The sequence below is a fragment of the Melampsora larici-populina genome, assembly GCF_000204055.1.
Source record: "Melampsora larici-populina 98AG31 unplaced genomic scaffold MELLAscaffold_46, whole genome shotgun sequence".
Taxonomy (NCBI): domain Eukaryota; kingdom Fungi; phylum Basidiomycota; class Pucciniomycetes; order Pucciniales; family Melampsoraceae; genus Melampsora; species Melampsora laricis-populina.
Window position 1 is genome coordinate 44,395 of NW_006768810.1, and position 16,989 is coordinate 61,383.

General features: G+C 43.0%; 4 protein-coding genes across 4 annotated transcripts in view; 3 read left to right on the top strand and 1 right to left on the bottom strand.

Annotated features, from left to right (window-relative positions):
* MELLADRAFT_110629 (uncharacterized protein) overlaps positions 1-2,875 on the top strand; it is a gene marked incomplete at both ends in the record, with an annotated part of 6,179 nt that extends 3,304 nt beyond the window's left edge. Inside the window, 3 exons of the mRNA XM_007414793.1 lie at positions 774-926; positions 1,021-1,845; positions 1,935-2,875. Coding sequence (XP_007414855.1) covers positions 774-926; positions 1,021-1,845; positions 1,935-2,875 — 1,919 coding nt within the window. The remainder of the gene's footprint in view (positions 1-773; positions 927-1,020; positions 1,846-1,934) is intronic.
* An 8,401-nt stretch (positions 2,876-11,276) lies between these two features.
* On the top strand, positions 11,277-12,754 carry MELLADRAFT_110630 (uncharacterized protein; the record flags this gene model as incomplete). The annotated part of the gene is made up of 7 exons (XM_007414794.1): positions 11,277-11,510; positions 11,571-11,705; positions 11,779-11,829; positions 11,913-12,005; positions 12,066-12,188; positions 12,391-12,483; positions 12,545-12,754. 7 exons carry the CDS (start codon positions 11,277-11,279, stop codon positions 12,752-12,754), a joined length of 939 nt encoding a protein of 312 aa, XP_007414856.1.
* Positions 12,755-13,047: 293 nt separating this feature from the next.
* MELLADRAFT_110631 (uncharacterized protein) lies at positions 13,048-14,805 on the bottom strand (the record flags this gene model as incomplete). The annotated part of the gene is made up of 6 exons (XM_007414912.1): positions 13,048-13,131; positions 13,196-13,306; positions 13,626-13,778; positions 13,843-14,211; positions 14,289-14,449; positions 14,514-14,805. 6 exons carry the CDS (start codon positions 14,803-14,805, stop codon positions 13,048-13,050), a joined length of 1,170 nt encoding a protein of 389 aa, XP_007414974.1.
* A 149-nt stretch (positions 14,806-14,954) lies between these two features.
* Positions 14,955-16,600, top strand: MELLADRAFT_91820 (uncharacterized protein; the record flags this gene model as incomplete). The annotated part of the gene is made up of 6 exons (XM_007414795.1): positions 14,955-15,253; positions 15,329-15,671; positions 15,727-16,048; positions 16,101-16,105; positions 16,162-16,220; positions 16,345-16,600. The coding sequence occupies 6 exons, from the start codon at positions 14,955-14,957 to the stop codon at positions 16,598-16,600; spliced, it is 1,284 nt and encodes a 427-aa protein (XP_007414857.1).
* Positions 16,601-16,989: the final 389 nt, after the last annotated feature.

Here is a 16,989-nt window from a genome sequence, read left to right on the forward strand (position 1 = left end):
GATGCTTTTGCTGGAATCGCAAGATATTCTGCAGCAAAAGATCAAACAGGACTATTCAGTAACCCTTCATTGTGGCTGCCCCTGTCCCCAGGCAACTTTTCTGTTTCTGACTGCGTCAAAACTCTGCGCGACGCGGGGAAGCAGCTAGGGAAGGATTATCATGAGATGAAATGAAAACCAAACTGTTTAAAGCTTTCACATAGATTCCTATTGAAACAAATTGCCACATTGACCCACACAAACACCGATCATCCCAAGCAGATCTGATATCCTGTATGTCGATCAACTTATGAGCAGGTCTCTGCCCTCATACGTTATTATAATCGGGTCTATACCCTTAGATGTTTCATCAGAATCTAAGCGCGACTCTTTGTAAAAACTGAACCGGCTAGGTCTTTGAAAGTATTGTCTCGATATGAAGAATTGCGGTGACTCTAGGTAGCCTAGAACAAGTATCTATTCAAAGCCTGTGTATGTTCAGTGGCATACGTTTGTCGACAACCGAGGCCACAGTCAGTCTTGATGAAAAAGACTCAAACCCCTGATCTTTTGATTTCATCTAACTATCTATTGCTGATGATGTTCAACTGTTGCTAAATATAGCTGCCTTTGTAATATGGCTTAGATTAGCCTGATCAGCGCAGGGGTAGGACCTTTGTTGGTTCCGCCAAGATGAAAATGTTGAGTCAGAAAGTTGCCCATATCAGCATCACCTTTTTTGCCCATCAAACTAATCCCCAGAATTCTCTCACTCATGAATACACACAAATTAGCTATGGAGCCAAATGAAGCGGGCAGTTCATACTTGATGCACCTCGATCTAATCTCTAAAACCATCGAGGCCTGGTTACACTATATACCAATGACCGCCGGGCTGGCTGAATGCCTAGAAGCTGTCACGGCGCTTGCTGATAATGAAATGGAATGTATGTCACCCCCGGTGTTACTTGAGTTCTTCCAACTGACGCTCGTTTTCTGTGATTGTCATCTGGTTGTTGCGTCAATGATCTGCTTCATCAGCATTCAAAAAACTTACATCAAAATCAATCCACCTAGAACGTGTTTCCAAACAGGATGACTTGAAAACCAACACAGCCAAGCACAAAAGTAATATACTTCATACCCCATCAATGAGTTCATTTAAATCTCTAGCGACACTGGATATCTATATGACTCCACTGGACAAGGTGGACGATGCACTCAGTGTGTCTGGAGCACTGCGCCATCTGGTCAACACTCAACAAGATACGTCTCCGACACTGAATATGCCCCAGACCAACAAAAGAGCTCGCACACCGGACAAGAACATAAGGATCAATCGGTCTCCCCGCCGTTCTGCAAGGCTCTCTTGCTCCGCAAAGAAGGTTACTACTCAAAGGTTGGATCCATTTGCCTCTGATGGACCATCAACCTCGGGATGTGTCAAAAGGCAAAAGACGCAAAGTTCTGATAGCCAAGAGGTTCATCATCCTACACACCGCTTGCCAACCGCCTCACCATCTCCGAGTCAAAGCGCGAGAATTGTACCTCCCACACCGGAGGTTCATAGCTCAAACGTCCGATCTCAAGAAATCGAAAATACATTGAATCTATTGAGAACCCGCAGTTCTCCACCATGTCCTTCTGTTGCTGATAAGTCCAACTCGCTTTGGAACCAAAAGATCGATCTACATCTCAGCGAATCTGTCAAAAAACGAACCATTCTTGTCACCGAAGTTTCCGCGATACACAAGGCCTCACTTGTATTATTCAACACTTTGACAAAAGGCTCTTGCACTCAATTCGACCCAGATGAGTTGCTTTCTCATCCTGTGACCTTCAGCAGCACAGGAGAGCCACGCATCCGTGAGTGGTGCCGCAGGGCAGAAAGTGAGGCATCTCTGCATTGATCATCATGTTTTTTTCGTTGCTGATCATTTAAAACGTTCTTCTAGATGAAAAATTATTCACGACCAACAAGGGAACAATATGGTATCAGCCACAGATCTTCAATTTTCTCACAATCTCAACTTCTTCGCCGCCAGTTGGAATTTTGATTCATGAGCGTTACCTGTGGGAGACAATCAAATTTTTTCACAAACCAAGTCCACATTTTCTCGAACGGAGTATGCACTACGTCCTGGCAGCGCTTGTTCTGATAGGAACTGATGCAAACAGGATTCTCCCAGCCACTCAAATCCCTCACCAAGCAGCTATGTCTTCTGGGACCCGTAATGCTGTCACATGCTGGCACCACTTCAAAGAACTTTCCTCACTCCAATCAAATAAAATTGTAGATGAAAAATCGGCAACCCCCGGTGGCTGTATCGAGGATCTGGACCGGTTAATAATGTTGATCTACACAATGATTGAAACATTTACAAGCATATGGGCCTCAACAACCCTCGATGAAGAAATCTCAAGACTGACAAACCTCATAGCCAGTGCTGAATCACCCAAGTCCGCGGAGGCCCTCACGACACTGAAAGATGAGCTAACTGCAACTCGTAGTCAAATCGTCATATCACCCAACAATCTCCCAGCGCTTGCGAGCTTTCTCTGTTGCGGCGTCAAAGGCTTGATGATTTTCCCCAAAGACAAACACACCTTTGGGCCTCTCCGTGCAATTAACTTCTTGCTTGTCACAGCTGATCTCACAAAGCAGGGCCAAACGGTAGAAGAACCGATCTGGAAAAGAACACAAGCATACATAGTGGACTTTATGAAAGGCGTGATTCAATCAAGCAGAGAATGGGTTCCATGCGAAGTCAATCGGTATCATCTGGCAAAGGCGCTGTTCCTTGATTTTTCAGATTTTTTTCTGGCGCGTGATATAAGAAAAATTCCGATACCAACAACAAGGAACTATAAGGTCTTGGACAAGGAATGTTCCTAAAGGTTGTGGGTTTGCAGTCATAAAGCAATGTGTAGAGTAGTTTTGCATGTAATATTCACCTTGAGATCATTTTGAGATGCTGGAACACAACAACTCTCATTCTTTGCTCGTGATTATGCTATCTTCTTCTTGGTTGTTTCTAATCCTGACTACTGTGTTTTTCTCAAAACTCTATCTTCTCCTGCATCATTTTGAATCTTCATCACTGTGTGCTTGTTGTTGGGCTATCTTACTCTTTGTTATTTTATGATAATCCTTACTGTACGCATGTATCGTTTTGTAGTTGGCAAACAAAAGTTTCAACATGCATCACAATCAGCAAACAATTTTCTATGCATGTAGTGAGAATTTGCAAAAAGATAGGAAAGGAATGTTGGAGAATTCCATTCTCTTGTAATGTTGTCAAAACCATCAAGGATGAAAGGACTCAATGGAGCTCAATGGTTAAAGACAAATCAACTCAAATTTGATTAAATATAGATTGTGGATTAGTAACAAGGATGATGTGAGAAGGAGATGTCTGGATTGGGATTAAATCAAGTAGGTATTGTTTAGAATGTTAGAAGACTGTGTCTGTACTGGGATTAATTAGATAATGGTTGTGTTTTGTGTTGTGTTCATGAAAAATTGTCTCCTGTGTTGTTTCTCTCATGAACCCTCCACTGTCTCAAACTTAACTAAGTCCCTACGCGGACCTAACCACCATCTCCCGCGCACTGTCTCCTTTCACATCCTTTCCCCATCGAGGAAATTGATTTGAAAGGTAAGATTAAAAAAATCAATTGTCTTTTCTCTTATATTTAATGTGTTGATGTTACTAAAGTCTTTTATGATCACCTATACTTCGTTCATTGATATCTTTTTCTCTTTTCTTTACTTGTAGTTTTCCTATTCTTCTATCATCCTTGCTCCACCTCTAGGTTCGTCTACCTCGAGTGTAGAACTCGGTATTTCTGTTGTCAGCTGTTGCCTCATCAGCACAAGGCTGAGAGTATTCTTTCACCTTTATGAAGGTTCGTCTACCGGTTCACTGCGTCGAGCGTGCAAACCTCATTTTCTTACAACGAACCTTGACGATTTCTCGACTACCTGCCCAATACAACAACCCACTGTATATTGAGATGTTTGAAGACTTCTTAAGGAAAGAGAAAGAAAAACTGAATATAATCTTGAATTTGAAAAGATGCAAGGCCGGAGTGCTTACTTCTCAGTACTATGATTTTCCATCAGTAAAATTGGTCCTCAGTATCTTCTGTGTGCCTATTCCTTTTGAGGCAACCTTTTAGCTTACCACATTAAACTTTATCAATATGTCAACAGGTTGAACAACATCAATGATCAGACAAGGTTTAGATATGCAAACAAGAAGTAAGACTATTCAGAAATGCTGGAGTATGTTGACCAGCACTGATAGTGATTTAAATTTATAATCTTGAGAAGTAAATTAATCCCCAAATTACGAGACTTTCTTTTGCAAGATAATGATGACAAGGAAATCAATGAGCATCACAACACTAGTTTTTGCTATTGACCACCCTTTTCCCTGTTGGGCTATTTCCAAGTTTTGTCTGAAAGATTTACATAGTCCAATGAAAAAACTCTCATGTCTTCAAAACACTCATTGAATCTTCTCTTATGTTTTTCCATATTTGCTTCAGATATGCACATATTTGTTTGTAATTATCTATGAACTTTGGCGATTTTTTTGGGGCAGCATGAAATATCACTAGTAGGGTCTGTTTAGCCCGTTAGAATGTATGCATATCTAGCTTTGGGCTGACTTCCACCTTGATCAAGTTTACCAAAAGCTCATCTACATTTTCATCACCAAATCTTTTGAACAAAATTCACTTGAAGGAAAGTTGCAAAAAGTAGCCAGAGCGGAACTATAGTTACACTATATCACTGAGCAATCATTGCAAAAAGAAAAAAGACACCACAGCACAGCCAACAGATAGCCATGTAACAGGAACGAAAGCCTTGCAAGTTGATGGAATAGGCTAACAAACGTCAAGGGAAGTTATTTGGATTTTCAGCCCGATGAAAATGCGCGATGCGGAAGGAATTTATATGCCACGTACAAAATTTATTCTCCAGGGTTGAGTATTGTATTTCGAGCGCTTGGAGAGTTTCGTGAATAATCAGATACTTTTCCTGCATGAGAGCAAGGTTTTCACGCCCCATCCGTTGAAAATACCAAACATCATCAAGAAGGTTTTCTGCCATGTCAGAGATTTGTGAAGTCCTCTTTTCCAAGAGGTCTAGGTGTTGTCTTGTTTGTTGGACATCAAGAAGAATATCACTGAGCCCCTGTGATGCTGCTCTCCAATTTTCTGACAGATGATGAAAGGAAAGCATTCAATATTGAAATACATCAGGGACATAGATGACAAATCCGCGGTATCGCTTACTTGCATTGTCACAAGCCTCCATCTCCACCCGGGTCCGTATATGGGATAATTCCGCTTGTGAATGTTTCACTAGACCGTGAAAAATTGATGTCTGTTGCTTAATTGAATCAAGCACAAATTCTGGGGGAAAACTATTCAGTGACACATAGGTGAACAGGCAAGAAATATTCTAACCTTTGAGTGCTCCACTTGTCTCTAGAGAGATCCCTGATAGACTTCGATCAACAGAAGCTGCGGTTGCTGTGGGCTTCACAGTGACCACTGCAGAGGAATTGGGCTCCATTCTCTCTTAAGTTTTAGCAATCTAACGTCTACGGTCTCCTTTGAACAAAATCGAATTGAAAGATAAGGTAGAATACTTTGTGCTGAAGATTGTGATAGAAACACTGGAGACTGTCAGAAGGCGGTATATATATACCAAATATGCGCTAAGGCTTGGGTTGATGAAGATGGTTCAGCGCTACCTTGACTTTTGAACGGAAGATGAGCCGTATGTCAGGGGCTTATTGCTTTATTGAAGGCCAATTCTCTTGAGGGACTTCTAGTCATTTAGAACACCTTTGTGTGCGCCCCCATTATCCCTTGGAATTATTTCCTGCTGAGCTTTGCAAAGACTTGAAGACTGGGCATCTCGAGTTAAGCCAATAATGTGGGAACAACCTCTCGGTGATTCTCAAACTACCTGTTCATAAAAATGAGTCAGGTGAGAGAAGGTATGTAATGAGAATGTTTGGGAATATTTCTGCCACAGTCCCTTTGTTATTTCAACTGTGTATCTGAACACATATGTAAAGTAGTAATTCGAATCCTGAAACTGCTCTTGCGGCTCAGGATTTGGTTCAACCGATGCTTACCCAACTGATGATGCACATTACCAAAGGAACTCTTGGCTCTCATACTTTAACAGGTGAGAACTGCTTTCATAGCGGCTCAGATATTTACTGATACATATCATTCCTCCCTCACTTATCCCTCAGCAAGCGACCCAATAGTCATGAAGAACCGTAAGCTCCCATCCAAGGCTAGCAAACAAAACACCAACGGTCGGTTCCCAAATTTGTAATCAACAGAGTTTGTTACAGTAATGCTAACGAGACTTTCTCCCCTTGTGGTGTTTCATTTTACACCTGTACTCATCGGCGGTCAACAGGAGACTCTACAACAGTGCTAGTCCAGCGCAAAATCGATCCCTTGGAGACATCCAAACACAAATGTGAGGCACATTACATTAAACTTGATGCGCAGGACAGGAGCACTTACTTTGCACCAGTAGGGAAATTTGTCTTTCTAAAGTTTCTTCGTATTGCCATAGCTTGTCTTTTGTTGGCAATGCTAGTGGAAATTTGGATCAATGACAAACTGCCAAGCCTTCACGAATTGTGGCCTTTCACCATCTTTCTCCACAATTCAGGCTTGACAACGGCCTGGAACGATTCCTGTGCCGGGTTAAACACGCAGTTTGAGACCTGGTTTGAAATAATCGCCCCCGACAACCTGTGCAAGGAGGTGGTTCAATCGGTGTTGGTGATATTATATATAGCGGCTTACTTTTTGTAAACACTGGAAACAAACAGAATTCAGAATAATTATATCCATTACAGAGTGTATTTTCCAACGCGTTCAAATTTGGTTTGGAAAAACAGAAGGGCGTGAATCACAAATAGAAAGACGTAGACATCCAACTGACGCATATAAATGCCCTGATAGCAGAGTTATGGGTCCCGACTCACACGAGTGGTGGCTTAGTAATTGGCAAATCTTACCGTAGTTTAGGTAAGGTGATACAAATGTGATGGAACTTCTAAGAAGACGGAAGCTAAGACAAAGGATTTAGTGAGGATCACGACCCACATGTGCATGTCCCCAAGTGAAGGCCAAGCTGCGCTGATTTGCTAATAATCTCTGACTTCGATTATTGAAGATTGATCTCCGCTCCGCAGAAGACCACAAGATGTCGAATGACACGCAGTGTCTTCGACTCAACAGGCCAAAGCCGCCCGCATACCACCGATTTCCTCCCCCAAGCTCTAGCTCATCAGAAGATATCTCCTCAACCTCAGAAGACTACGAGAGACTTGCCAACCAGGTCACGATACTTTCCACCAGCTTGTCACAGATGGAGAAGTTTTCAAGAATAGAGATTGAAGATGTTTTGTTGAAGATAGATAACCTGAAGCAGGATGTTGCTATCCACGGAGACAATTTTACACGACAAAATACAACCTTGATTGATGAAATTGGCGATTTGAAAGCACAGTTCCAAAACTTTCAAGATGGCTTGGAATGTCGTTCAAGATTGAAAAAAAGGATTGGATTGTTGGAGTCCAACATGAAAGAAGTGCGAAAGGAACTGGAAGACCATTTTGAAGGATGTTCTCTTACTGACTTACGGGTGAAAGAGAGCATGAAAACGATCAGGGGTGAGTCAGAAATTTCTATTGCACCATTTTGCAGCTATCTGAGATCAAGTTTTTGTTGCATCCTCAGAGCGCTGTAGATGTGCCGATCAAGAGCCCAGAGACTCACGATTCCAAATTGTTACCACAGATGGTGATGACGTCCGCAACATATTGATAGACATGGCTACCTTTCACAAACACGTCAGGTGTTGGTTGAAGAACGTCAAAGGTTGATGGTTTTCTTTTTTGCATTCATGCATGCAGCTGACAAGATGTTATCCACAGAATGGGATGAGACACTACTGCAACTGGCACTCTTACATGAAAGGAACTGGCTGGATTGCAGACTTGACTTGGCGGAGCTTTTACAAGATGCTAGAGGTAATTACCCATCACGGATATTTGCACAACCCTAAAAGTCCCCCAAGCTGATAACAACTTGCTTCAACTGTCTTGCTAAGAGGATCGTACCCGAGCTTCAGCTGAGCGTGAAGCAACTCAAGAGGCATTGGGGCTCATGAATTCGACATTGTCAACATGTCTCGATACACCATGCACTCACCGATTACCCAGTGAGATCAAGGAAATGTCTCTGAATCAACAAATCAACATCAGTTCCCTCGAAACCCCATATCGAGTGTTTCTTTGGCTGGCTGGAATTTTACTTATAGTGGTCAACAGTTATTTATTTTTCCAAATTAATGCATTGTCAACCATCGTTGATGCCCCCACTCAAAGGAGTCAATATATGTAATGCAAATCTCAGATGCTTCAGGAATTCAAGGTCACTTATTCCTGCCATTAGATGCTCACTCTTCCTCACTATTAACTGGGTGTGCTATGTGAATTACTGTGATACAGACTGAACAAATGAAGGTACTCACTATATAAATGTACATAGTTTCTCTACAGCTACGTTTTCGAGAGTTTGCTTCAATTCATCTCTCCGCACAAGTAGCTAAAAGTGCCATTTTGACTCTATGTTTCATAACGTACAATGTAGCGGTACATAGCTACTTTGAACCAAAACTCTTCCCCATCTACATAAGTGGCTCTCGAACCAGACTTTTGAAACCGGGTCTGGTTTGAGAGCCACTATAGCCCCTTATTTTTATATGACCAGACAAGATGTCACAACCAAATTGTGACCTCACATATGTCTGGGGGCGGTTGTCGACAAACGAAAGACCTATGTAGAGGTGTCCTGTCAAGGTGTGCAGTTGCTTTCAAGATGGCTAGGGCTGAATTAATTTGTGGTGATAGCCACTGTACTGACGTGAAGCGGCAAGATGTCACATGCAGATTGTGATATGTCTGGGAGCGGTTGTCAACAACCGAAGGCCCTCCTAGAGGTCTCATGTCAAGGAGTGGAGCCCAATTATGAAGAATGGCGATATGTTTCAATTGTTTTGTACAATATCGCCCGACTTTAAAGAATCACTTTTCATCATTCAGTCCTTCATGTAGATGTTTTAGAATAATATCTTCAATTCTTGTCATCAATTTGCACTAGTTCTTTTTATCGGCTGACTGTTCCAAGTTACCCAATTGCGCATTACTTGATTGATCTAGGTAAGAAAATCTCCAGGCTTACAGTAAGTCAGGTTCTTGGACTTTCTCCATCGGATTAAGCTAATGGGGCCTACGTGGCCAGTGCCCTTTGGAAAGGGGGCCTTCAACCATTTTTTCAACCATTTTTGAATGCAGTCACACATCTCGAGATTTCTTCTGCCGGTTTCTATTCTGCGGGTATAGAGGACAGGTGAAAGGTGAATAATCGCAAAGGTGGGGATAAGTTTATGAAGATCACCTTTAATTCAGCCTATACATCAGAGGGCTCACCCTTTCTGATGCGATTAATATCTGTGGTGGTTTTTAGAAAGTCCCCTCGGCCACCTGTATGCATCATTACCTTTCTAGTATCAGTGGGGTTGTCTCAAGTGATACTCCTTCTTGTGAGTTCTCCTCTCAACGCGGACCGGAGTAACAAAGGCACAAAAATATCATCATTTCACGTGTTTCCTACGGAATGCGACATGTGCCAAAGTGACAACTTGAAATTTCAATTTTTGAAATTTCAGAATCCCCGGGTCAGAAACTGACAAAACTGGATTAAACATCGGATTTAACTCAAATACTGGTCTGAAACCCCCTGTATTTGGGATGAAACCGTACTTTTTGCCAGTTTTTACTGGTTTCCAAACCACTACCCTGAACTTGACTGCTGAGTTGGCACTTTGGCACAAATAATACGCAAAAATTTCAAAAAATCGAATTTCAACATTACAAATTTGACAGTAAACAAAAAATGTCCACACAGAAAGAAAACAAGTGTAAAACTCAGTTTGGAATTGGCAAGAGCATCATGATGTAGTTGTGAGTACTGATGCATATTGTTTCCTTGATACTATATCTTCTTCTTATTTTATTTCCGCTGCAGCCTTCATAGTAGCTAAAACGCTTGCAGCTGGGGTATCATTGGTGTACCTCAAATTGGGTATCAAACCTCTGACACCACCAATTATAAGAGATCCTAAACATCCCCAAGAAAATCTGGAGTTTTCTACCAGTTTGATCTGCACATTCAGAGCGGAATGAAGATCCTTCTCTTCCTTCCGGTTCGACACTTCTACGGCTCCAGTTGATCGACTGAAGCTGCAGACCACCTAGCTACAGACCACCTAAGGCTAGGTGGTCCGTCTATCACACTTGGACCACCTAGTGTTAGGCGGTCTGAAGCTCCAGTCGATCGACTGGAGCTCCAGATCACTTAAGGCTACGTGGTCCTTCTATTAAAGTTGGACCACCTAGTTTGAGGTGGTCTACAGCTCCAGTCGATTCGCTGGAGCGTGAGCGAGTGGTACTGATATAAATGTACCACTGGTACCGTGGTCTGGAGCTCCAGTCGATCAACTGGAGCTTGAGCCCACTTAAGGCTAGGTGGTCCTTCTGTGAAAGTGGGACCACCTAGTGTTAAGTTCTTGATTGAATTGAGATTGAGCCAGCGGTATTTATACTGTGAAAGAGAGACCACCTAGGCTGAGGTGCCCTATTTCTCTAGTCCAATGACTGAACCAGTGGGTAAGACATGGCTAGGTGGACTATGAATTGTGGAAACAGTAGGTTTTGGCTGCTACAGTTGTCTGATGGTACCGGATAGGTTTTGAGTTTTGTCCCTGTTCAAGTTTGTGAAATTTGTAATGTTGAAATATGATGTTTTGAAATTTTCGTGTATTATTTGTGCCAAAGTGCCAAATCCGCGGTCAAACTCAGGGTTGTGGTTTGGGAACTGGTGAAAACTGGCAGGAAGTATGGTTTTATTCCAAATACAAGGGGTTTCAGACCAGTATTTGAGTTAAATCTGATGTTTCATCCAGTTTTGTCAGTTTCTGACCCGGGAATTCTGAAATTTCAATTTTTGAAATTTCAAGTTGTCACTTTGGCACATGTCGCATTCCGTAGTTTCCTCAACCGACCTTCTGGTTGACTAGAACCCTCCTCCGCCGTTCCCAAAATCAGGAGTCATATCCAATAATGCGCACACGTTCAAGTAAATCTACCCCCTCCGCCAGCGCCAGCCAAAATCCTCCAATGTCTCCGCCTTATTTAAAGGCAGAGCCTCCATCGTCAGACGACGGCATTTCTGAATCTCGCAAACGGCCATCCACAAGCTTTCAATCTCAGGAGGACCGAGATCAACGCAGAAGCAGTCGACCCCGCTTATCTTCACCCTCTTCGAAGTTTCAATCGCAACTGGAGCGCCTTCAATCTAAGGTTGAGAATCTTACTGAAAACGTTCGGGAGTGCAGTCAGCAAGCAGAAGAGGTTAGTCTACGATACATGAACATATGAATAGTGATTAATAATTCGGACTTCCCTTTCCAGTTTGAAGCCGCTAGAATTGTTATCGAAGGCAAATTGACGGAGGATCGGGTCAAATCAACTAAATTCTCTGACCAAAAGGTTCAGCGCGAGGTTCGTAAGGAGGTAATCCCACAGATCAACGCTCTCGCTGATCAAGTAAGTTTACAGTCCCATTTGTGTTCTGGCAAGTGAATTCACCACTGACAACGCATGTGGTCACATATTCCAGGTCACAGTTATCAAGCGTGATTTGGACAGGGAGATTGCTTTGTCTAGTCGGGTACAGGAGGTGAAGTGTTTGTCATTGATGCGATTTGTGAATTTCAACACTGATATTGACTTTCTGTTGATTTTGCGCTCCAGCTCGAGGAACAGGTCCATAGAATTGAAAGTGAGATGTCACGAGAACATGTACATCCAGAGTTGTCCACCAAGCAAATGGCAGAACTACACCAGGTGAGTAGCTTGTGTCGACTGAAAAAGGTTGTGACATGGCTGATGTTTGGGTTTTCATAGTACATCAAAGAGGAGGTGATGAGGTCGAAAAAGGATAAAACTTCACCCCCTGAGCACTCTGCCCAGCTCCTTAAGGATGTCCTTATGGAGGTGCTCCCACACATCAACGGTCTCGCCGATCAAGTTAGTGTACAGTCCCAAATGTATTGCCAAGTTAATTCACCACTTAAAACGCATGTGTTCACAAATTCCAGGTCACAAGCATCAAGCGTGATTTGGACAAGGGGATTGTTATGTCCAGTCGGGTACAGGAGGTGAAGGATTCAAAATCGATATGTGTGAATTTCCACACTGATATTGTGATCCTGTTTGTTTTGCGCTCCAGCTGGAGGAACAGGTCCATAAACTCGACAATGAGCTGTCACGAGAACATGCACATCCAGAGTTCTCCACAAAGCAAATGGCAGAGCTACACCAGGTGAGCAGCTTGTGTTGACTGACATGATTGTGTGAGGTGGCTAATATTTGGGTTTTCTTAGTATATCAAAGAGGAGGTGATGAGGTCAAAGGAGGGTAAAACTTCGCCCCTTGAGGACTCCAGCGCGCGAGCGTCTGAGAAAGGCTACGTACTAGATGAGGGTAAGGCTGCCGAAATCAGAGGCGCACTTCGAAATCTTCAAGTTACCCTTGAGAAGATGCTCGAGCATATGTTTCTCTCAAAGGAAGGGCCACAAGGCGTCGATCAATGAGCCCTTCTTTTCAAAAAATCCAACAACAAATGAGCCCACATTTTCCATAATACGTCTTCATGTGTCTCAGTCTCATACTTGAAAATTTGATCATGTAACCTTTCTCCGTCCTCCCTGACTCAGGCTGATTATATACAAAGGTCCTGCCGGCTCATATTAGCTTGACATAGCGCAGAGTCGGCCCATTCTCTCTGACCAATACCCCATGCAGAGGCTCAGGCGACTAATTTATTGTATTCCCACCTGCGAATAAACAGTGCGAGGTGATGCTTATGTTTCATATTACGGAGCGACTATCTCATACAATTGCATTTTGACAAATAATCATACTTGGATCGCTTTGCCTCATGAGATAATGTTTGATATGCTTCCAACAGCTAGCAAGTTCTAATCAGTGGTCAGGAAAGAAACACGTATGAGACGAGCCTGACCAGCTCTTACCTGTTGCATTACACCCGTGTCACCGCCCTTGTCTGGATGGAAGAAACGGGTCAACCTCAAATACGCCTTTTGGATATCTTGTGTGGTTGCAGCATGGTGAAGACCAAGTCGCTACATTCAAAGGCAAATTGGGTTCAAATTCTGGTACGGTGTTGAGGCAGTAAAGTGACCTTACCTGGTACAGTGGTGCACAGCTGGTGGTTGGTTCAGGTACACCAGAGTAGTGCGGACGTGAGCTTTGAAGGTGAGCGTGAAGTTTTGAAAGCCAAAGAAAATGTTTATGGCGATGGTCAATTGAAAGAGTTCTTCCGGAGACCCAGACTTCCTCCAAAAGCTTTGCAGCCTCTTCCAGTTGCTTGATGGCTATGTAGGTTTCAGAGAGAGCCAGTTGTATTCGTACCACTACCTCCTTCAATTTTTCTCCAAGGACTTCGCCAGATTCTTTCAAGTATTGTAGACCATGCCTGTAAATCCCACCAGCTTTTTCTGGAAATCCTGTTTTGAAGTATTGATAGCCATACATGTAAAATAGCTCAAGTTCTTTAACAAGCTGTTCTTCTTCTTGATTGTAGGTTTCTTCACCCTAAGCTCGAAGTTTGTAAGACAACAGGTCAAGTCTTTGAACATCAGACCAAGAATGCACTAACATTTTTTTCAATGGCTCCTTTGAGTTGCTTTTGCAACCTAGAATACAACCGCGCAGTTTCCAAACAGAGTGGATGAGTGGCTCCTATGGTATATTTGCCTTCTGGGTGCCAGAGCTGGAATAAGACCGATTCAGCTTCCTTTGGAGATTGTAGACGCAAGTAGCACTCAGTGAGGTTCAAACAGATTTGCACTACAACAGAATCCTGGAAGCCGTTTTTTGCTGACGAATCTACTTCACAATAACTCAAGATCTCTTGATATATTCTAGCAGCCAGGGTGTATTCCCTCATATCGAAAGCCTGTGATGCTTCTTCACATTGGCTTGACTGAGGGCTACGTCCTGATTCCAGGTTTCGAATCCTCAATTGCTGATGCAGTCCAGGGTTTGGGCATTCAATCAGCAAGCGTAGAAAAATTCGAATCAGTAAAACTCGCAATGACTTACGATATGGTACTGTCGGCTGGCTTTGTCTGAATTAAAACAGCGTTCCTTAGAGACCTCTGCAGTTTGACCATAAACTTCTGAATCGTCCTCGTAGACGAGTTTTCGACGGGTAGGCCTTTGAGCTTGAGTTTCGGGCATGGTATTATCGGAAAACACAGACACTTTCATGGCCACAATAGTTCAATCTTAATGACAATCACTCTTTTCAAAGATGTTATAGCTAACGGGAAGAAGTTACCAGCGCCTGTGTGAGCCATCTTGAGACTTGAGTAGTTAAGTATGCCGCTGACTGAACACATACTTGCTGTGCATAACCGGCCACTCTAGGGATGAACATTAAGTCCTTCTGAGTTCCGATTACCTGTCCCTCTTCCAGACTCAGCTGCAAGTCTAGTTGAGTGCAGTGTAAGGCACCTGAGGAAAGGCACTCTGAGCTGATAATCTGAGCAATGCTGAGGAATTCCGAAGCTGCAAGCTTACTGTTGGCCAGATTTTTGATATTAGGTACGTTAATCATTTTCTGCTTGGCTGAACAAAGGTAAGTTTTCCCCTGAGCATGCGTTTAAAAAAGGTATAAAATCTGGACTTCAGCCCAATCATTCAAGACCTGCATATCTAGTCTTCTCCTAGCAAAGTTAGAAAGTACTAATACCGCACATCAAGACCATGTCTCCGCTGAAAGAAGAATTTCCAAATTTTGGTCCTGAATTCGGAAATTTTGGTGAGCACCAATCGCCTTTCGCATCAAGATCTCCGGGCGAATCAAGCTTAGCACCGGCATCTCGAGACGGCGCACTCAAAATTATCCTTCCAGAGTCTCGAATTCAACCCAAACTCATGGATTCTGGCGGTCATTCTATTCAGGTATCCTCACCAAGCAATTCTCCCAAGCCATGGTACAAATGGCTCCTTTGGTCAGCCCCTGTGTTTATATTATTGGCTTGGTCGAGGATACAACTCAACAGGTGAGATGGCTTCCTTGGCTCACCATTGTAATCATCATAGTAATATTGAGCTCTGACTTTTGATGACACGGTCAGTACACCAAGGGATAACATTACAACAACTCAGACAGTATCTGATGTAACATCTCAGCTGAAAGCGGTTGTATCCAAGGGCAGGGTTGGTGGACATGCTGCAGATCTTTCCATCAAAATTCTCGACTCCATAGAGGACCTTCAAGAACATGCTGCATATCCATCAATTGACTCATCCCGGGCACACGAGGTCTCTGACGTCTTGGAGAGTCAAATAAATGTCCCAAATTCAACTGTGACTGCCGAGCATCTACGACAACTTATCGCATCGGTAGATTGTGTGTACGACTCTTTGCGCCGGCTGAATGGAAGAGGCCTCACTGAATTACGCGTACTGATGGAAGAGGTCAGCAATTCTAACTTTATAGCCGTGTAGTCAATCACTGATGCTTTAAACCTAGTTTTCTTGGTTCAAAAACTTTCACGCAGTGGAGAACACTGATAAATTCATACGGAGCATGTTTGATCACCAATATAAAACCTTTACCCTCCTCGCCAACCTTGCCGAGGGAACCGGTGGATTGATTCAAAAGACGCACTCAGAAAACGAAAAGCTGCAGCACGATCTGTTCTCCATTGACTGTTGGTTGAGGAATCAACTTAATCGCCCTTTTTACCTCCAAATTTTCAATGAACGAGACTACCACGGGTTACAACCTTTGTTGGACACAGTGATTCTCATGGTTGAATACACAAGAGATGTCAGAAAATATTTAGAAAAAAGTAGGCTTCTGCTGCAATTGTACCGCGATAATTCGAAGTCTTGGCTTGTGAGTGAAAGTTCGTCAAAATTGAAGATTGAAAGTTCTATCTATTCTGATGACTACATTTCACAGGATACAATCTCCACTCGCTGGGCAATCTCCAATAAACCAAATAATGGCACGATTATTCAGTGTGTTCTTGCTCTGCATGCACTACACACCGAGCTACTTCATCGTCATGTCATACGCAGTATGGTGATGGGCAAGACCATCCACGATATCTCTATTGCTGAGGTGTCTCTTTCCCCTGCATAGGGTTCCGGGTTCTGATGGGATGTCAGGCTTTTATGTAGCAGGGAAGTGTCTTACAAATGACACCGCAATGCATGCCAATAAGAAATCCGATGTGCCCTGGCAAAGTGATAACAAGCGGTATCCCGCAAGGCCCGGACCTGTGCCCCGGAGACCCCCGAACGCCCGTCCTGTGATTCAGTCACGGTTGTCGACAACTGTGACTGTACAAACCGTGACTGTACAAGGAGGACTTTTTCATCAAAACTTGATTCAATGACAAGTTTTTAGTTTGTAATTTAAATCAGCTATCAGATATTGATCCTGCGTTACTCAGAAATTTAGTTCCCAATAATGATTATGCCTTTCATGTGACTCATACCCAACAATTCCCTCATAAAGGCAATGAACAAAAACCAATTGGAGGAAGGCATGTTCAGTACTTGCACAAGAGGCCGAAATGATATTTTACCGATAAGTAAAGTCTTATGGAGAATGATTTCCTTCTGAAATATATTTCACCAGCCAGTGAATCATGATAAACCTCCTGTCATGGATGTGAATTTCTCAAAGTGACAGATGAAGGTAAACATCTCGTAACTACGGTCATCTCCCAAATCCCCAAAAAGAGCATGCAGACTTATCTAGTTGGCAATAAATATGCAATAA